Raw genomic sequence first — 22,483 nt, forward strand, 5'->3', positions numbered from 1 at the left:
AAAGTTTGTTTCTGATAAAAAATAGAATTGCCAAAACACGAAATTAATTGACTAATTTAAATTGAATTGATATTAAGTCAAGGTTCAAAGCTTGATTCACACGATTTAAAACATACATTGATGATAAAAAGTAAACAGAGCCTCGTTTTTATCGGTTTAAAATGAACTAGCTAAATAAATTCGAAATAAACACTCATATAAGATACTCATTATGGTGTAAAATATATTCTTTTGATTGATTTTCCAAAACATTTCATTATTTCCAAGATTTGCATCCCTTGGTATTTTCCCTTAGATTTGTATCGTGGTTGCTTCCCTTGATTTGCCGCTTTGATCAAATGCGTCAGATCTGGGTATTTTGTTTATCCCATATCAACAATAATGTTCTGCATTGATAAAACATTGATGCAAATAGGCATAGAATCACTTCATTGTAATGTGTTTCATCTTTTCACACGAATTAAACAACTTTATGAAATGAAATAGTGCACCAAAATAGAAAATTTCAAATAAGAAACAACGAACTAGTTCCTTATCGAACCACCTCGCAATATGCTTACTTTATTCTTTTGCATATTTAGATGTAAAAAAGAAAAAGTTTTTAAAAGCTGCTTTTGTCGAAATTCAGATCGTCAGAGATGCCAACCCAGCAAATACTCGGGGAGGCTCCTTCCGGCCAATTGCGCAACACTGGTCAGCGGCAGCCCCCTTCTGGCCAGTCGACGCCGCAGAGTACGCTGAGTAGCGAAGAGGACAACCCACTTACAAAGAGCCTATTCGTAAAGAAAGGCTCTTATACAGAAAAGAAAGATCACATGCAAGAGATAAAAGAAATATGGTAGGGCAGTTGTATCCATTCGGTTCCTTTAATTTGACTTTTATATCTAGAAGTGACATGGCAAAGAAATTGTTCGTCAATTTGCTCAATAATACAACAAAGACTAAAGAGACTAGCCCCGTAGTCGTACAATTTTCCGGGTGATAAAACATGTTCAATTTGAAAGCTTTGCTCATCTTCATTTACAGGAACCTTCCAATAGAAACTAAGATAAAGGAAAACAAGTCCTCCGACTGGGATGTTAAATTTTTGAAAATGTGCCGAGTTACGCTCTATTTAGTTTTGTCGCTATTGCTGCTTTCATGCGGAATCCTGCACAGGCTTTACTTCTTGACCCTTCTAAACAATCTATCACAGGTAAAACACACTTCATTTGTAGCAATTAACTATGCTAAAAGCTTTTAAAAACTTTTGAACGCTAACTGAGAAACTTCATGCTAAAAGGTCTAGCGTTGTGAAGTATGAAGGCTTCCAGAAGAACAGATATGAACATTATCAAACTAAGCTATGTTAAATGCGTGTTGAGTATAAATGCTTGGTGGAAACTATTTATCAGCGACTCAAACACATCAGTTTTGCACGAATATAAAAAGTACACAGATCGTCATACGATATAAATATTGCCTCGGCAAACAATGTTAACCTCGGCTTAAGCCTCGGCCGACAGTGTTGCCTCCTCGGGTCGACAGTGTGGTCTCGGGTTGACAAGATGCACTGCCCCCCCCCCCCATTCATTTTATTATACACAACAAACCTACTTCATTTCTTTAGTACTGTATTTCATTTGCGGAAATTGTTGCAAACTCGCCATTGTTGTCTGATACTAGAATATAAACAAAGCGCCTGAACGAAACAGACGAAACGTGAGAAGGTAAACCCCGTATCACATCGTACTATGTCGTCAGTGGGAAGATAACATATCGGGGTTAGAGTGAAAATTGTTGCCCGCTGAAGTTTACAACATATTTTATAGGGAATTAAATGAGTAAGGTATAATAATTGGTATCATTAAAATATAGATACGTGTGGAAATATCCCTATATCGCTGTACAACTACCAATATAGCCATTTTACGTTAAATCAACTAAAAATAATCCGGAAATGCATGAACCGTTTAACCAACGGCTGACTGCATTCACTTGTTTACAAAACTGTTCCGAAAAATCAAATCAGAAGAATTAAAATTGAATTTCATTTTCAGTCTAAAGTTGAAAACAAGAAACATCGAGCAATTTCAATTCTCGTTTGCATTGCATTTTTTGAATTCATCAGATCTCTGATCACTTTTTGGAGAGTAATTTTCCAAGATCAGAAGACAAACTGGACAATACATCACATCGCGGTAAGTCGACCTCCTTAAATGGATTGTTCTGCTGTTTATGAATAATTTATCAATATGTTCGAGCTTTATAAACAAACTAGTCGTTGTGATGTTAATACACTCGTAGTTAAAGTGTTAATTAAGATATAACAGTACATGTTTTATTAACCATTTTTAGACAGCTATTCTACAGGCCGTGACCACTATCGGAGAGGTCTATTTGATTATCTATGCGCTTCCATTACTGGACAGTTTGAGGGCATGTTTAGTTCTAACAACACTACCAATTATTCCAAGCATTTGCCAGTTCGTGACTACAATTGGTCGGCTAAAAGACAAAGGACGCTTAAGAAAATGTTCTTTGCTCAAACTTTGTGTAGCTGGTTTCCCAGTTTTGGCACTAGGAGAGAGTGTTTTATTTTTCATGAAGTGGCTAATTCCTTCTGATCAAAAACTTAATTGGATGTTGCCAACTCTTTTGATATTTAAGTCATTATGCTATTTGGATAATTTTCATTGCTATGGAAATAAAACAACAAATCAGACACAACGAACAACAGGGGAATCAGATTCCCATTCGGAGACAAGTGAATCTAAAATAGAAGATAAACAGTACAAAACCGAACAAAAACCAGAATGTATTCGATTAACTGTTCGTTGGTTAACATGCTTAATGTTTATCATTTCGATAGTGCTGAATTTAGACATGAAACTTATTGAAATAATCGACAACAAGAACAATTCTAAATCATTCCTGACAAACGAGTATGACCTCATTGGATCCCAACCGTCCACAAATTCCACACCAATACAGCAACATGGAAATGAGACATCGGATTTGACGATTGCCTTTTACCAAACAATTTTCAATCAATTTATTGAGTTTTATGATATCTATAAGTTTGAAATTAGAATAATGACATGCTCATTTGCAATTTCGAAATTATCTTCGCTGGCTTGTCGATTGTTAATGCAGCAATTTTCATTTGCTTTGCCACTCATTCTCACCCCAATGTTATCAATAATTGCTGTAGTTAGACTTTCGTGCAATGACTTTCTTGAAAGTACCCAGTACATGGTCGGAATAAGTCTGACATGTTCTATGCCTGAAGACAATCAGTTGAAGTTTTTTATCGCGAGTGAGGGTTTGGCTTGGATTGCTGTTATCACATTAACATGGTACATCTGGGTTCCTAGGGTCGAAAGAATGGCAAAACTGGAAAGGTTCGTTGAAGAAGATTTAGTTATTTTACACTCATGTCAGAAGAATATGTTTGGCAATTTAATATATATACGGTAATATTTTTTCCCCCTAAAAGTTACTTCATGAAGCAAATTAATGTATTGATTAATAAAACAATACGAAAGTGTTAATGAGAAATGTTTACGTTTGTTCGTCTTCAGGTTGTTTTCTGGCAGTCTTTATGATTTCTTCTTCCCCGATTTGAACATGCTACTTCGAAGGAGAAATGACCATGAAATTGGAGGGTTGTATAGGGACAGTGTGCAACAGGGTGATGACGTTCCAAAAGTCATCATCTGCGTAACCATGTGGCACGAAACATGTCAAGAAATGTGCCAGCTTCTTAAGTCTATTTGCAGGTGTAATAACTTGAACCCTTTCAGATAAATTTATCTTGCTCAGAAAATATTCCATGCAAACAAAACTGTTTCTTTGATATGATATCGTTGCCATATGTCAATAATAATAATGCATGTTCTATTTTCTTTCGAGAAAATCAAGTTGTACGTTTTAAAAATCGATTCAAATATTGGAGTTACGGTGTTGCGGAACTTAAAGTTTAACCATTTATATTCCTTCCTTGGACAAAGAAATAAACCCAGAAAAGAAGTTTCGCTGAGACGGAATCCAACGGACAGATTGACTTTTTTCCATAACTTATTTCACGTATAAAATTGTACATGCATTGTTACAATTATTTAATTCTTTTTTCTATTAACACATCAGATTAGATTTGCATTTACTACTTCGAGAGGAAGCCGACAACGAAGGAGTAGATGGAAAAAGGACAGAGGACGAGAAACAAGACGCTGAAAAGATAACAATTGACTCTGATAAAATTAATATTGAAGGTAAGTAAACTACTCAAATGTCGTTATGGGTCACCTGTAATTTGCATTTGTTTCAAAGTAAACGTATGTCAAAATATATAAAATGTTATTAGATCATGGCCAAAGATATTCAAGTAAAACCTTTTTTGTATTTCAGTTCAAATAGTATTTGACGACGCATTTTGCTCAACAAAAAACGGCCGTGAGGTTAATGAATATTTGCTCCAGTTTATGTCATGTTTGCAAAAGGCCGTTGGGTATGTAGTAAGCGTTATTCCCACAGTAAAATAGTGAAAATGATTTTTTTTAGTTGCACGAATGATAATTTATCGGTAAAAGTACTTGTTAATTTTCAAATAAGTAGACTACAGAAAAAAAAGCCGAAATCATTTGTTTGCATTTTTTCATGAATTCAATTTAGTGTTGCGGCTTCGGTTCACCTTTATAAGCAGCCTAATGACAAAGAAGAAAACCATATGTTTGTTCTTTTACGAGCAGTTCTGTTTTGAAAGACAAGGAACTCGTGAGGTGGAATAAGACTTTCAAAAAGAAAATGGTTCAGACACCTTATGGCGGACAATTCATTTTACAACTACCAGGCGGAACACATGTGACGGTACATTTGAAGGATAAGAAAAAGATAAGGGCCCGAAAACGATGGTCGCAGGTAACACCCGTTTTCGCCTTGAGTTGTAATTGTTGATATCGTATGTGTGTCTGTGTGTGTGAGTGTGTGTTTGTGCGTGCTTGTGTGCGCGCGTGAGCGTGTGCTACTTGTTTTGTACCTGAGGTTCAAGCTGCATTATTAGTAAGGTTGTTATAACAAGGAATATATACCTGAATATATATTATCTTTATTAAGGTATTTTTACAAAATTTGTAAGGGTGGTTTATTACTGTGTGCCACACTTGCTTTTTTATTTTATTGCTAATTAACTTTTCTTTTCCAATACAGGTGATGTATATGTACTATTGTTTATTGTATAAAATGGAAAAGGCCTATCCAGATACCTTCAAAGACAAGGCAAGTTTTTTTATTCTATGAACTGTTTGGGAATTTTTTCATGTAAAATTATCAATGGACTTCATTAAAGCATTTATTTTCTAGAAGTATGTGCGCTATTATGTGGCCATTAAAATCACCAAAAATTTCAGATTCCATTACTGATGATCTTATGTTGAATATCAATCACTGAACAGCTAAAGAACACATTCATCCTAACGCTTGACGGCGATGTAGACTTTAAGCCGAAGTCAGTTCTGCGAATGATGGATCGAATGAAGATGAACAGCCGTGTCGGAGCAGTTTGTGGCAGGATTCATCCCATAGGTTCAGGTAGCTAGAATTATTAACATTTATCAAATTCATTTATAAAAAATATACATGCATTTCAACAAATTAACTTTTCAATCTGCATTGTACTGCTTTATGCCAATACGTTTTTCTTTAACAGTATAAGTCTCAATTCATTTAATAATTATTCACTTCAGGTCCAATGGTCTGGTACCAACAGTTCGAATATGCAGCCGGACACTGGCTTCAAAAAGCATGCGAACATATATTTGGTTCCGTCCTCTGTTGTCCTGGATGCTTTTCTATATTTCGAGCATCTGCCCTAGTTGACGATAACGTCTTGAAAACGTACACTCGAGAGCCAGAGGCGGGAATTCACCTTGTGCAGTTTGAACAAGGCGAGGACAGATGGCTTTGCACTCTTCTTCTTAAACGAGGATACAAGATAGACTACTGCGCAGCCTCAGATGCAAAAACGTTTGCACCAGAGAACTTTTGGGACTTCTTTGTTCAAAGACGGCGTTGGTCACCATCAACTTTGGCCAACATGATGGACTTGGTACTTTCTTGGAAACAACTAGTACAAAACAACGCAGAAATCAACCATTTCTTTATGCTATATCAATTAGTGCTAGTTGTAACAAGTATAATTGCTCCTGGAACTGTCCTTGTTATGATAGCAGGGTCATTTAGTTCAGTATTAAGTTTGAAGCCATGGCATGCATTTTTCGTAGCCGTGACTCCGGTAGTTTTGTTCGCAGTGTTATGCCTGACAGTGACTCAGAAAAAGCAGCTCATTGTGGCCGCAATACTAAGTACAGCGTACACGTTTGTAATGGTTATTGTAACAATCGGCATGATTTTAAACATTGTGAGCGAGACGGTTCTTTCTCCAAACGTGATTTTCCTTATATTTGTTGGTTTAATATTCCTGATATCCGCGTTGCTTCACCCTCAAGAGTTCACATGCTTGTTTCCTGGCTTGCTTTATTTCGTTTCTGTGCCCTCTACATTTATTTTTCTGACAGTGTTTTACGTGTGCAATCTACATGACATCAGTTGGGGTACTCGAGAATCCAAATCTCAATCATCCCAGTCTGAAGTAGAAAGTGGAAACAAAAGATCGTCTGTGCGTTTGCTTCTTACTCTTGCTCAACATTTCCTGCAGGCAAAAGTCGCTGAACTTGATTCCAATGGGTTAAATTTGGACCGCATTGAACAACAAAGCCAACAAGTTGAGGAAATTATAGATAATGAAGATGATAGCTACTGGATAAAGGTACAACTAACAGACTCAAAACAAATGTTTAGAACAATTCAACTGAAGGAAGATGAGGAGGAATTTTGGACAAAATTTATTAACCTATATTTGAAGCCACTCGAAAACAATAAGAAACTTCAAGATAAATTTAATCGTGAATTAATTTCATTGAGGAACAATTGTGTGTACGGTTTCTTTATGTTGAACTTTATTCTAGCATTAGCGCTGTTGCAATTACAAATAAGCAAAGAAAGTTTAGATGGGTTCTATATCGCGGGAAATTATGAACCATTATCAGTATTGTTCCTGTCAATTTTTGCAATTTTGCTTTTGACCCAATTTATTTTTATGCTTTCCCATCGATGGAGAACTTTCTGCCATTTTATTTCGAGCACTAAGGTGTTTGGGTGTTTCTGTTCAAGACGAGCAAAGACTAAAGCGCAAGAATTTCAAGAACACTTGAAGGAGATTGAACATGATTTGGAGATGGATGCAGAAGTAGATGAGCCCCCGCCTGATTATATGAGTGAGCCTGATGTTGATTATGACGACAGTGATGGTGATACTGTTGCTGATGTGGCTTATCAAAGGAAATGCAATATTTACCGTCACAGAATACAGACTGTGCGCAATAGGAAACGGCTTTGGCAGCCGATTGACGCAAGGATGTATCATATGGACGGTGGTAATGTTGATGGATCTTTTTTACGACCTGGCTTGAAATACCCTAACCACAATTTTCTTGGGGGAAGAACAGGCGATTAGCTGTAACAGTGATAATAAATTCCGCATTCAAAGCAAAACCTACAGCCACATTAAAAAATATTGTATTAGCGTATTCAGCCGATTGTTTTCCTTTTTATTTATGGCATTGAAGAATTTGCTATTTAACTCATGTTTGAAAATTTGAATTTGGATTTCGCCTAATACATGTACTCATATCTGAATAATATCTCAAAATGTGCATGTGTTTGTTATTATGTAGGTTTTAAATTATTTGTATGGTTCATTAATGCGTGAAAACATCACCATTTTGCAGGTTTTGCTATTAAAAACACAATGTCGAATGATAAAGTATAGATGTACATCGTAAGACGAAATAAAGTTTGAGTACTTTCCAGCGCTAATCCGTTTATGCATCGTAACGATACACACTCTTTGAATATTTTGTTTCAACAGTTTAAAAGTTATTATCCACAGTAGAAAAGAGAACGTTTAGATGCATGTATGTGTATATTGTATGGAAAATAACAGGATATCCGAAAGTGATTATATGCTTATTTTATAATATTTTTTTTGCAAATATTTTCCACTGTATAAATTATAGCGAGTAGCTGATACATTTTTATTGTCACTGAAACATTGGTATTGCAACAACATGACAGTGGATGATCAACATACTATTATAATGTATAGCATGAGCGAACAAAGTCAATGAATGATAAGATTGCAGAGGTGAAGTTGGAAAAGATAAAATTCATCACCAATGGCAATGCACACCTCGTAGTCGTCGATCAACGACTCAGAATATTAGAATATAAACATTTGGAGAGAGATACGAGATAAGAGAAAGTAACTTGATATTCTGCGGTGTTGTCGAGGCTGAAGGCCAAACTCCTCGTGATGCTGTCATGTGTGTCTTGCGCAACCACTTGGGATTTTCAGAAGATACATGTTATGTCAGTGATGACAGCCTTATTGGACATATTGTAACGTTAAATGATAAACGATATTCTGATTATGTACATTTCCCGACACAGATCAAGTTTTTAAAGTTCTAGATAGGATATACAAACGTTTGTATTTCCCGAGAATTCCCTAAATGAAAAAAGGATGCCCGCATACAACTTTGGCCAGCATATAAACGTCTGTGCGAGATCAATGTCAGGGAGAAAGTACAAACGGATGACGGACAAGCAGTGCAGTTTGTCAACATTGCAAAACGGTGCCAACATTATTGCCTCTACAGAAGGTGACGCGAAAATGAGATCACTTACCCAATAATGTTATCACAAGTTTGTCTACGCTATTACTAAAACCCGGGCCACCCTACCAAGAGAGTACCGTACACTTAACGTCTAAGTGTAATTTTAATGTTTAATGTATCTGTTAATAAATACATTTTGTTACAATAAACTATATTTTGAGATTTTAATAGTGGGTTTATAGCTGATTATAGTCTGCCGTTCATATGCCGTACACGAAATGTGTAAAACGGAAGAAACTTCAGTTAAGTACATTAAATTGACATTTTATCACTCTTAAGTAAATGGATTATTGGTTATATATACCCGTTCGTATCGAAGGTATACATTTTGTTGCTGCATAAAAATTATAAAAGAAGATATTTAAATTGTATAGAACGGTGGCACGGTGGCCCAGATTTTACTAAAATCCGTTTGTCTATCAGGATCATTTGGTAATTATAAGAATATAATATTCCTTAGGCAACCTGTGTATTTATTTCTGTATTTATAAACATTTACAAATAAGCTTAGAATTTCCCTTTGTGGAATAAATAGCGGAAGGTTATCCAGACTTAGTGGATTGGTCACTTTGATGCAAATAATTAAAGTAGTACAAGTATGTAGTACATATTGTAAATCAGTTACAATCGGAGCGGCCATTTTCCTTCAAAATATTCGAATGAAACTTGGTATACATGCTGCCAGACGCAATACGCACATGTAAAGCATCTCAAGCTTTGTCGAGTTATGCCCCCTGTTCTACTAAAATACACATTGCGGCTCTTGTAAAGCGCCTCTGTTTTTCAAGGAAGATGAGGTATTCTGTAAGCCTTGGTGGCGTTGTCGTCGGAGTCGTCCCGAAAAAACTTGGCCATAGATCAAAAACTGAAATATATTCAAATGAAACTTTGTACACACATTGTCAGAGACAATACGCACGTGTTTTTTTTTCAAATCTTTTGCCTAATCTGCGGAAAGGTTTTTCTTTAACTCGAAAATACCGGAGCGGTGACCGCACACCTGGGACTCTACATCGTCATTGTTTTACCGGCCTCAAGGTTCACGCCTGCATCTCGCTCCCACTCCCCTACTTCATCATCTGCAGGAAAAAACCCCCACTCAAGCTGTTCCTAGCCGTGTTTCCGGCTTGGATTACTGCACACGCCACCGCATCTCGGTATGCCTAGGGTCTAGTTAATTTTTAAAATGTATTTATTTCCCCTATATTACGTATACAGTACAATACAGTATACTATATACTGAACTCTATAAACTTGAATCACTTCTTCATAATGCCCATTTTGGAAATACGAAAAAACTATCGCTATGACTTAGAGAAAAACTGTTAATATGATTGTCTCATTTTCACTTTTTTAGATTAGATCCTTGCATACGAGTACATGTTTGCAAAGGAATGATAATACTAATTATAAATATCTAGATCCAAACTAACTAGTATGAATAAATAGTATCTAGAATATATTAATTATAGTAAGAGGACAAATGAACGATGGGTCTAGAAGACGTTTACGCTCAACATAATGACGAGTTACTGTAGCGCCACCCACCCCCACCCGCCCCCGCCAGTGCAGCGTATTTTCCCAGATATGAGTTCAGTTCCTAGGTCGGTATTCAATGTTGGTCTTAAGTTAATCTAAGAGTGATGTAGCTTATCGGATTGCATGATATAGTTAAGAACCTATTCAGTGAAGGAACTCGATGATGTATGTACCACAATATTGCATATAAAATATCACCCTTGATACCATTTCCGGTCGTTATGTCCGTGTGGTACGGCTTATTAGCAGATAACTCTACGATTCTACAAATCAACGCTATTGCCACCGCGTTCAATATATTTCACTCGACATCTTACATTAAATTTTCAAAACTAAAGGTGAGTAACTCTTGTTAAGTAAGCTACTTTTACCAAGCTAATAAAGTTATAGTAATTGCGCTTTGATCATTACAACAATACTGAAACGAAAATAATAATAATAATAATAATAATAATAATAATAATAATAATAATAATAATAATAATGATAATGATAATAATAATAATAATAATAATAATAATAATAATAATAATAATAATAATCGGCCATTTCTAGGATATCCCAGTGGTCCGCAATTCTGACGCATTCCTGGTGGAGGATTCTTTGGAATCATGCAGAAATCCAAGATAACTATGAAAATCTCATTCACAATTCATCGATTTTAACGATAAGTTTCACCAACTTGTGGTGCAAAAACCTGTTCTAAAATGCCCATTGTAACTCAAGAACGGTTTGATCTGAGACAATGATTCACATGGGTAGGTTTCCCTTGCCCATTGGATCAATCCTGTTAATTTTGAGGTCAAGGGTCAAGTTGACGGTTAACAAATCCTATGAACACTTTGTCCGCACAATAATAACTCGAAAACGGTTTGATATAGGACCATGCGCTGGAGTGGTAGATTGCCACCGACTAGTAGATGACCCCTTTTTGGGCGGGGGTGGGGGTAAGTAGGTCAATGGTCAAGATTGGCGGTTTTATTAATAGTGTGCCCACACAATAACCCCAGAGCGGTTTGATTAACGACCATGACACTTCAGTGGTAAGTTGACCTTGACCATTAGATTCCCCTATTGCTTTGTTGGTCAGTAGGTCAAATGTCATGGTCGCGGTCAACAGTCTTATGAAAACTGTGAACGCTTTATAACAGTAGAACGGTTTGATATAAAACCATGAACATTCAGATGAAGGTTGCAATTGACAAGCAATTAACCAGTATAGTTTTGGTGTCATAAGAAAAAAGGTCAATGACGATAGTCATATGAAAACCTAGTCCGCACAAAAACTCCAAAACGGTTTGGTAAACGACCATGATACTTCAGTGGTAGGTTTACCCTGATCGTGAGATTGAACCACGTGACGACATTCTTTGGCACCATCCTTCTTTTGAGAGATAGTTCAGTGTTTAATTGTGTATCTGAACGGAATTCCAGTTTGCTTGGAAGAATGTCACGACACTGATTCACATAGGTCATAGAGTATGTGAGTAATCCTGGGCGGTTAGCTCACCGACTCTGACCGGTCTGAGTCAGTACCGTGACGTGGCGTTGCTTTGCACTGCCATTCCATGTGTTTTGTATCTGCTCTTTACTCCACAAATGGTATGAATATTTTCAAGATCCCTTGAGACAAATATTTTCTCTCGTTTCCAACCATTTATTTCTATTTCAAGTGCTCCGCATTGGGACAGTTCATAACATTTTGTCTGGTTATAACGTGTGTTTACTTGTACTTGAAGGGTGTGGCACGTACAGAGTCCCGAGTGGACGATATTGGAGTCATATTTCTCACGTGCAGTACTGTCCTTCCTTTTATCAACGCCGTTGCTTGAAGTTGTAAGGATTGAACATTTGCATAGTTTTTAGCTCGACTATTTGAAAAACATGGAAAACTATACTTCTCCCACTAGCGTCTGTGTCGGCGTCAAACATTGGTTAAGTTCTTTCATGTAAGCATCTTTAAGTCATTGTCTCAGCAAATGCATCATGTAGTGCTTGGAAACTTAAGACGTGTGTTCACAACTGTCCAACTTACTTAATTTGTTTAGTTAGATAGCTCTATTGCATATAATGCAATATATGGCCTTTTAATAGACTTCTGTTTTAGGTTTTGCAAGTAAGCACACATAGGTCAGTATATCAGGAACTACTTGATGTATTGCATTAAGACCATTTACAACATATACAGATGCAAATTATTGCCGTTTATTGTTCGACTTATATTGTTCGATTTAGAAATTCTGGTTTAAGTTTTGCATGTACTCTAATTTTACAGTGATCCATGCACCGGACTGCTTACAGACATTCTCATATCCTGTATGTTGTGCCGTGCCAACACTGTTTGGCAGCATTACAGTGTTACTCATGTATCACTTAGCACTTTCGTTCCTTGATTTCGAGGACGAATTAGCAGTTTGCGGGGGAGTATGTCACGGTACCGATATCTATTAATGTATGTAAGCCGTCCGGTAGCTCAGTTGGTTGATCACTCGCCCTGTAAGCGAGGGGTCCCGGGATCTAGCCCCGGTCTTGCTCCTAATTTTTATCCCCCGCCTTGAAAAGGCGAGGGGATATAGTAATGGTAGGCGCTATTCCGTGCGTGTGTGCGTGTGTATGTGCGTGCGTGTGTGCGTCCGTCCGGCCCACATTCATTTCTTTGCATCTCCTCTTACATTTCTCCTGCGATTTCTACCAAACTTTCACAGATTGATGATCATAAAGTGAAGCAGCGCATATTGTCGGGCTTTCCCGATTCGACCATTTTTGAAAGAGTTATTGCCCTTTGCTTATTTTACATTTAAAATTGGTTTCTTCGCAAATCCTCTTACGTTTTTCATGCGATTTCTACCAAACCTTCACAGATTGATGATCATAAAGGGAAGCAGCGCATATTGTCCGGCTTTCCTGATTTTATAATTTTTGAAAGAGTTATTGCCCTTTGCTTATTTTACATTTAAAATTGGTTTCTTCGCGACTCCTCTAATGTTTTTCATGCGATTTCTACTAAACTTTCACAGATTGATTATCATAAAGTGAAGCAGCGCACATTGTCGGGCTTTCCCGATTCGACTATTTTTGAAAGAGTTATTGCCCTTTGCTTATTTTACATTTAAAATTGGTTTCTTCGCAACTCCTCTTATATTTTTCATGCGATTTCTACCAAACTTTCACAGATTGATGCTCATTAAATGAAGCAGAACCAAATGTCGGGCTTTCCTGCTTTGACCATTTTTGAAAGAGTTATTGCCCTTTGCTTATTTTAAGTTTAAAATTGGTTTTTTCGCAACTCCTCTTACGTTTTTCATGCGATTTCTACCAAACTTTCACAGATTGATGATCATAAAGTGAAGCAGCGCATATTGTCGGGCTTTCCCGATTTGACCATTTTTGAAAGAGTTATTGCCCTTTGCTTATTTCACATTTAAAATTGGTTTCTTCGCAACCCTCTAACGTTTTTCATGCGATTTCTACCAAACTTTCACAGATTGATTATCATAAAGTGAAGCAGCGCATATTCTCGGGCTTTCCCGATTTGACTATTTTTGAAAGAGTTTTTGCCCTTTGCTTATTTTACATTTAAAATTGGTTTCTTTGCAACTCCTCTTACGTTTTTCATGCGATTTCTACCACACTTTCACAGATTGATGACTATATAGTGACGCAGCGCATATTGTCGGGCTTTCGCGATTCGGCCATTTTTGAAAGAGTTATTGCCCTTTTTATTACATTTAAAATTGGTTTCTTCGCAACTGATCTTACGATTTTCATGCAATTTCTACCAAACTTTCACAGATTGATGATCATAAAGTGAAGCAGCGAATATTGTCGGGCTTTCCTGATTGGACCATTTTTGAAAGAGTTATTACCCTTTGCTTATTTTACATTTAAAATTAGTTTCTTCGCAACTCCTCTTAAGTTTTTCATGCGATTTCCACCAAACTTTCACAGATTGATTATCATAAAGTGAAGCAGCGCATAATGTCTGGCTTTCCCGATTCGACTATTTTTGAAAGAAATATTGCCCTTTGCTTATTTTACATTTAAAATTGGTTTCTTTGCAACTCCTCTTACGTTTTTAATGTGATTTCTACCAAACTTTCACAGATTGATGATCATAAAGTGAAGCAGCGCATATTGTCGGGCTTTCCTGCTTTGACAATTTTTAAAAGAGTTATTGCCCTTTGCTTATTTTACATTTAAAATTGGTTTCTTCGCAACTGCTCTTACGTTTTTCATGCGATTTCTACCAAACTTTCACAGATTGATTATCATAAAGTGAAGCAGCGCATATTGTCGGGCTTTTCCGATTCGATTATTTTTGAAAGGGTTATTGCCCTTTGCTTATTTTACATTTAAAATTGGTTTCGTTGCAACTCCTCTTACGTTTTTCATGCGATTTCTACCACACTTTCACAGATTGATGACTATATAGTGACGCAGCGCATATTGTCGGGCTTTCGCGATTCGGCCATTTTTGAAATAGTTATTGCCCTTTTTATTACATTTAAAATTGGTGTCTTCGCAACTGCTCTTACGTTTTTCATGCAATTTCTACCAAACTTTCACAGATTGATGATCATAAAGTGAAGCAGCGCATATTGTCGCGCTTTCCTGATTTGACCATTTTTGAAAGAGTTTTTACCCTTTGCTTATTTTACATTTAAAATTGGTTTCTTCGCAACTCCTCTTAAGTTTTTCATGCGATTTCCACCAAACTTTGACAGATTGATTATCATAAAGTGAAGCAGCGAATATTGTCTGGCTTTCCCGATTCGATTATTTTTGAAAGAGTTATTGCCCTTTGTTTTTTTACATTTAAAATTGGTTTCTTCGCAACTGCTCTTACGTTTTTCATGCGATTTCTACCACACTTTCACAGATTGATGATCATAAAGTGAAGCAGCGCATTTTTTCGGGGTTTCCCGATTCGACTATTTTTGAAAGGGTTTTTGCCCTTTGCTTTTTTTACATTTAAAATTGGTTTCTTCGCAACTGCTCTTACGTTTTTCATGCGATTTCTACCACACTTTCACAGATTAATGACTAAATAGTGACGCAGCGCATATTGTCGGGATTTTGTGATTCAACCATTTTTGAAAGAGTTATAGCCATTTGTTTATTTTTGCATTTGAAATTGGTTTCTTCGCAACTCCTCTTACGTTTTTCATGCGATTTCTACCACACTTTCACAGATTGATGACTATAATTATAGTGACGCAGCGCATATTGTCGAGCTTTCGCGACTCGGCCATTTTTGAAAGAGTTATTGCCCTTTTTTACATTTAAAATTTGTTTCTTCGCAACTCCTCTTACGTTCTTAATGCAATTTCTACCAAACTTTCACAGATTGATGATCATAAAGTGAAGCAGCGCATATTGTCCGGCTTTCGCGATTCGGCCATTTTTGAAAGAGTTATTGCCCTTTTTTTACATTTAAAATTGGTTTCTTCGCAACTGCTCTTACGTTTTTCGTGCAATTTCTACCAAACTTTCACAGATTGATGATCATAAAGTGAAGCAGCGCATATTGTCGAGCTTTCCTGATTGGACCATTTTTGAAAGAGTTATTGCCCTTTGCTTATTTTACATTTAAAATTGGTTTCTTCGCAACTGTTCTTACGTTTTTCATGCGATTTTTACCAAACATTCACAGATGGATAATCATAAAGTGAAGCAGCGCATATTGTCGGGCTTTCCTGCTTTGACCATTTTTGAAAGAGTTATTGCCCTTTGCTTATTTTACATTTAAAATTGGTTTCTTCGCAACTGCTCTTACGTTTTTCATGCGATTTCTACCAAACTTTCACAGATTGATTATCATAAAGTGAAGCAGCGCATAATGTCGGGCTTTCCCGATTCGACTACTTTTGAAAAGGTTATTGCCCTTTGCTTATTTTACATTTAAAATTGGTTTCTTCGCAACTCCTCTTACGTTTTTCATGCGATTTCTACCAAACTTTCACAGATTGATTATCATAAAGTGAAGCAGCGCATTTTTTCGGGGTTTCCCGATTCGACTATTTTTGAAAGGGTTTTTGCCCTTTGCTTTTTTTACATTTAAAATTGGTTTCTTCGCAACTGCTCTTACGTTTTTCATGCGATTTCTACCAAACTTTCACAGATTGATGACCATAAAGTAAAGCAGCGCATATTGTCGAGCTTTCCTGATTTGACCATTTTTGAAAGAGTTATTGCCCTTTGCGTATTTTACATTTAAAATTGGTTTCTTCGCAACTGCTCTTACGTTTTTCATGCGATTTCTACCAAACTTTCACAGATTGATTATCATAAAGTGAAGCAGCGCATATTGTCGGGCTTTCCCGATTCGACTAAATTTGAAAAGGTTATTGCCCTTTGCTTATTTTACATTTAAAATTGGTTTCGTTGCAACTCCTCTTACGTTTTTCATGCGATTTCTACTACACTTTCACAGATTGATGACTATATAGTGACGCAGCGCATATTGTCGGGCTTTCGCGATTCGGCCATTTTTGAAAGAGTTATTGCCCTTTTTTTACATTTAAAATTAGTTTCTTCGCAACTGCTCTTACGTTTTTCATGCAATTTCTACCAAACTTTCACAGATTGATGATCATAAAGTGAAGCAGCGCATATTGTCGCGCTTTCCTGATTTGACCATTTTGAAATAGTTATTGCCCTTTGCTTATTTTACATTTAAAATTGCTTTCTTCGCAACTCCTCTTACGTTTTTCATGCGATTTCTACCAGACTTTCACAGATTGATTATCATAAAGTGAAGCAGCGCATTTTTCCGGGGTTTCCCGATTCGACTATTTTTGAAAGGGTTTTTGCCCTTTGCTTTTTTTACATTTAAAATTGGTTTCTTCGCAACTGCTCTTACGTTTTTCATGCGATTTCTACCAAACTTTCACAGATTGATGACCATAAAGTAAAGCAGCGCCTGTTGTCGAGCTTTCCTGATTTGACCATTTTTGAAAGAGTTATTGCCCTTTGCTTATTTTACATTTAAAATTGGTTTCTTCGCAACTGCTCTTAAGTTTTTCATGCGATTTCTACCAAACTTTCACAGATTGATTATCATAAAGTGAAGCAGAGCGTATTCTCGGGCTTTCCCGATTCGACTTTTTTTGAAATAGTTATTGCCCTTTGCGTATTTTACATTTAAAATTGGTTTCTTCGCAACTGCTCTTACGTTTTTCATGCGATTTCTACCAAACTTTCACAGATTGATTATCATAAAGTGAAGCAGCGCATATTGTCGGGCTTTCCCGATTCGACTTTTTTTGAAAAGGTTATTGCCCTTTGCTTATTTTACATTTAAAATTGGTTTCGTTGCAACTCCTCTTACGTTTTTCATGCGATTTCTACCACACTTTCACAGATTGATGACTATATAGTGACGCAGCGCATATTGTCGGGCTTTCGCGATTCGGCCATTTTTGAAAGAGTTATTGCCCTTTGTATAACATTTAAAATTAGTTTCTTCGCAACTGCTCTTACGTTTTTCATGCAATTTCTACCAAACTTTCACAGATTGATGATCATAAAGTGAAGCAGCGCATATTGTCGGGCTTTCCTAATTTGACCATTTTTGAAAGAGTTATTGCTCTTTGCTTATTTTACATGTAAAATTGGTTTCTTTGCAACTGCTCTTACGTTTTTCATGCGATTTCTACCACACTTTCACAGATTGATTATCATTAAGTGAAGCAGCGCATATTGTCTGGCTTTCCCGATTCGACTATTTTTGAAAGGGTTATTGCCCTTTGCGTATTTTACATTTAAAATTGGTTTCTTTGCAACTCCTCTTACGTTTTTCATGCGATTTCTACCACGCTTTCACAGATTGATGACTATATAGTGACGCAGCGCATATTGTCGGGCTTTCGCGATTCGGCCATTTTTGAAAGAGTTATTGCCTTTTTACATTTAAAATTAGTTTCTTCGCAACTGCTCTTACTTTTTTCATGCGATTTGTACCACACTTTCGCAGATTGATGATCATAAAGTGAAGCAGTGCTTATTATCGGGCTTTTCTGATTTGACCATTTTTGAAAGAGTTATTGCCCTTTGCGTATTTTACATTTAAAATTGGTTTCTTCGCAACTGCTCTTACGTTTTTCATGCGATTTCTACCAAACTTTCACAGATTGATTATCATAAAGTGAAGCAGCGCATATTGTCGGGCTTTCCCGATTCGACTACTTTTGAAAAGGTTATTGCCCTTTGCTTATTTTACATTTAAAATTGGTTTCGTTGCAACTCCTCTTACGTTTTTCATGCGATTTCTACCACACTTTCACAGATTGATGACTATATAGTGACGCAGCGCATATTGTCGGGCTTTCGCGATTCGGCCATTTTTGAAAGAGTTATTGCCCTTTTTTTACATTTAAAATTAGTTTCTTCGCAACGGCTCTTACGTTTTTCATGCAATTTCTACCAAACTTTCACAGATTGATTATCATAAAGTGAAGCAGCGCATATTGTCGCGCTTTCCTGATTTGACCATATTGAAATAGTTATTGCCCTTTGCTTATTTTACATTTAAAATTGGTTTCTTCGCAACTCCTCTTACGTTTTTCATGCGATTTCTACCAGACTTTCACAGATTGATTATCATAAAGTGAAGCAGCGCATTTTTTCGGGGTTTCCCGATTCGACTATTTTTGAAAGGGTTTTTGCCCTTTGCTTTTTTTACATTTAAAATTGGTTTCTTCGGAACGGCTCTTACGTTTTTCATGCGATTTCTACCAAACTTTCACAGATTGATGACCATAAAGTAAAGCAGCGCATGTTGTCGAGCTTTCCTGATTTGACCATTTTTGAAAGAATTATTGCCCTTTGCTTATTTTACATTTAAAATTGGTTTCTTCGGAACTGCTCTTACGTTTTTCATGCGATTTCTACCACACTTTCACAGATTGATGACCATAAAGTAAAGCAGCGCATATTGTCGAGCTTTCCTGATTTGACCATTTTTGAAAGAATTATTGCCCTTTGCTTATTTTACATTTAAAATTGGTTTCTTCGGAACTGCTCTTACGTTTTTAATGTGATTTCTGGCTTTTGCGATTTGACCATTTTTGAAAGAGTTATTGCCCTTTGCTTATTTTACATTTAAAATTGGTTTCTTCGCAACTCCTCTTACGTTTATGACTATAAAGTGATGCAGCGCATATTGTCAGGCTTTTGCAATTTGACCTTTTTTTAAAGAGTTATTGCCCTTTCTCAATTCTACGCATTTCTTATGTTCTTGAGAAACTACCCTTACCATTGATTGGCTTTTGTTACAAAAAAATGCCCCACGAGGCGGGGGATATAGCTGTCTGTGACCGCTCTTGTCCTCACCCTGTAACATTTGGCGCCCGACGTGGGGCCATGACAGCACTGTTTAGCACTGTTTGGCATTATAACGCACTCTCAGTGTTGAGTACGGGTATCCCTAAGTACTTGAGTTTCCTCAGATTCCATGAAGAATTTCCAGTTTGCAAGGAAGTATGTCACGGTACCGATACCTATACTGGTTGAGAGAAAGTGTGTAAGCGGTCCGTGGGTGAGTCGGTAGAGCACTGGCTCTTTAAGACAGTGGTCCCGAGTTTGAGCCTCTGTCTGGCTACACATCTTTCTCACCCTGTAACATTCGGCGCCCGAAGTTTGGTCTTGGCAGCACTGTTTAGCACTGTTTAGCAGCATAGCACTCTCTCAGTGATGAGTATGTGTATTCCGTATTGTGTGAATCAGCTTCCGTTTACACAAGTGAACAAAATAAAGAAGAACTGTTGTCAGAATGTAATAACAAGTTAAACATATGGGAGGGGAAAATAAAAGAGAACATCAAACAGTCAATTTATTAAGACATTCAATAGCCATTAGACATACATAATCAAAACATTTCCAGGCATACTATTTGTGGTAATTTATATCAGTAACTTTATCACACACACTCATTTAAACAATAAAAAATAAACATTAACAATTGACAAACGAAGACAGGTACATAAAACTTACGGGAATTAGTAGGAATAATGTAATTAATAGGTTATTTCATATTTATTGACATTTTTTTCCGAAATATGTAATATCCGAAATGTGTAATTTAATAAAAAAATATCTATTTTTTATGTTTTGTCTTGGAACGAGCCAATTTATGCAAACATGCATATAAATCAGTGATATAAGGCTGCTGACAAAAATCAGATTGCAGATTTTCACATTTAAGTTCAAAAATTGATGTTTTATGCATTTTCTTAAACCGAAAGTAACGCTTTTAGCCATAAAACATTTACTTTCGAACGGAACTATGAAAATCTGCGATCTGATCTTTTGTCAGCAGTTTTATATTACTAGTTTGCAGATATTTATGCAAAAAGTTGCTCATTCCAAGACAAAAATGTTGGCAAAACGGTAAACATGTGAGAGTGCAGCTTTAAATATGCTCGTCGATCGTACAAACGCTACAAAAATAACGTCTTCTATTTTTATATGTCCGTTAGAAATAATGTATTTTTCCTGCAGTAAACTATTTTGTTTACATTGTTATTTTAGGATTTTTTTTACGTTTGACCTTGTAACTTTCTTGTCATTGGTCGGATTTCTTCAGGAGAAGCAACTACATCAGCAAAAATATGTACCGAACAACTTCATTAGTTCGAATTCGATATTTCCCGTGTTATATCGATGAAAGCTAAATGTAGTGTCAGGTTACTCCGAAATAGTGAGTCAGTGCGCACCGTATTTACAGTGAGAATCGATCGCGACTTAGTGGTCACGTGACTGATAAATGATAAAAATTATAAAATAATTTAGTGTAGCGGTATTTTCAAAACTGTTGAGTGCTGCATTGATAGGAAAACGCCGCCAACTATTAGCTTCAATCAATTAAAACTGGTTGTAATAAATGTATCGACAGCATTTATTTAAGTTTTGAATGTTTTAATTATTGCTGGAGCAAGAAACTAGTTTTATTACGTCCAAGTCAATAATTAAAAAAAATAATAATATGATGGTGATTCCCCTAATAAGAAATGGACCGGCCCAGCCAGTAGAACCTCTTAATCCGGTCACGTGACCAATGAGTATAAAAACAATTGCCACTCGCAGGTATTTTTTCATTCTTGTGCTAGCTGTTACTAGTGTATCAACGCAAAAGACTTCTGTTAAGGTAATAGATAATAGAATATCTCTGATAGGGTTTAAGTACAGTTTGTCCTAGCGGCAGGAATACATGTTAAACTCTAGGGGTTGCGTACCGATTTATCTGTCCTAGCGATAGGTGTGAGAGGGTATGAGCACTAGGCATCGAAAACACATGTCATTTGAAATCGGCATGTTTTCTAGCTTCTTAGATCACAGAAATTGCGTTATATAACATTGTTTATCAAGGTTCTGAACATTCTATTCGAATAAACTGTGGCATTGTAGTTATCATTTTGACTGTTCAGTGCCTCATAATTTGTTGGCATCCGTATACAGGTTATATACTAGTTTTGGCTTTATGTTGATATTTTTGAGAGTGAAACGTCATTTTCGTTTGCTCTGGATTCTTAAAGACAGTTGATACTTTTAAAGAATACGCTACTTTCGATTTCGAATGCTACCTCCGACTTTTCAATTCATATTGTCCTCCGACAAATCACTTATAATATTGTATAACGTTGTGCTAATGTTTTGTTTTATAAACAGTTATTAGTCTTCAGTGAGGAAAATCTATTGCCGGAATATTCCAGTACCCCCGGGGGTACAGATCAATTTTAATTGTTTCCCCCGTGAAGTGAAAATGCTTAAATATTCGACTGAATGATGGCGTTTAAAACGATAGAGAATGATTATTTTATATCTGTATTCTTAATAAATGCCTATATAGACCTTCATAAATATCAACTATAATATCATTATTTTTTAACAAGCTAAAAGTACATAATGAAACATGAAATAACTCTTCACACTAATTTTATTTCACTAGTAAGAATTTCCTATTAATCAATATGGTCAACAGTTGGTTAGCAGTATCCTTCTATTTCTATATCGTCAGCTAATTGGTCAGCACCTTAGAACGACCCAATAGGACGTCATACAATCAATAAGCTTTACTTATTTGTTAATTATAAAGACATCTAGATTTTTCATAATTTCAATTCGAAATTGAAAATGATTTTCTATTGAGAGATTGTAAGACGTTACAATTA

At 36.3% G+C, this 22,483-nt stretch overlaps 1 protein-coding gene across 1 annotated transcript; it reads left to right on the top strand.

Annotated features, from left to right (window-relative positions):
* Positions 1-638: 638 nt before the first annotated feature.
* LOC128225951 (chitin synthase chs-2-like) lies at positions 639-7,552 on the top strand. The gene is made up of 9 exons (XM_052935844.1): positions 639-838; positions 3,564-3,710; positions 4,129-4,253; positions 4,390-4,489; positions 4,731-4,899; positions 5,188-5,256; positions 5,433-5,568; positions 5,724-6,831; positions 7,210-7,552. The coding sequence occupies exons 1-9, from the start codon at positions 639-641 to the stop codon at positions 7,550-7,552; spliced, it is 2,397 nt and encodes a 798-aa protein (XP_052791804.1).
* The last annotated feature ends 14,931 nt before the right edge of the window (positions 7,553-22,483 follow it).

This window comes from Mya arenaria, chromosome 3 (genome assembly GCF_026914265.1).
Source record: "Mya arenaria isolate MELC-2E11 chromosome 3, ASM2691426v1".
Lineage (NCBI taxonomy): Eukaryota > Metazoa > Mollusca > Bivalvia > Myida > Myidae > Mya > Mya arenaria.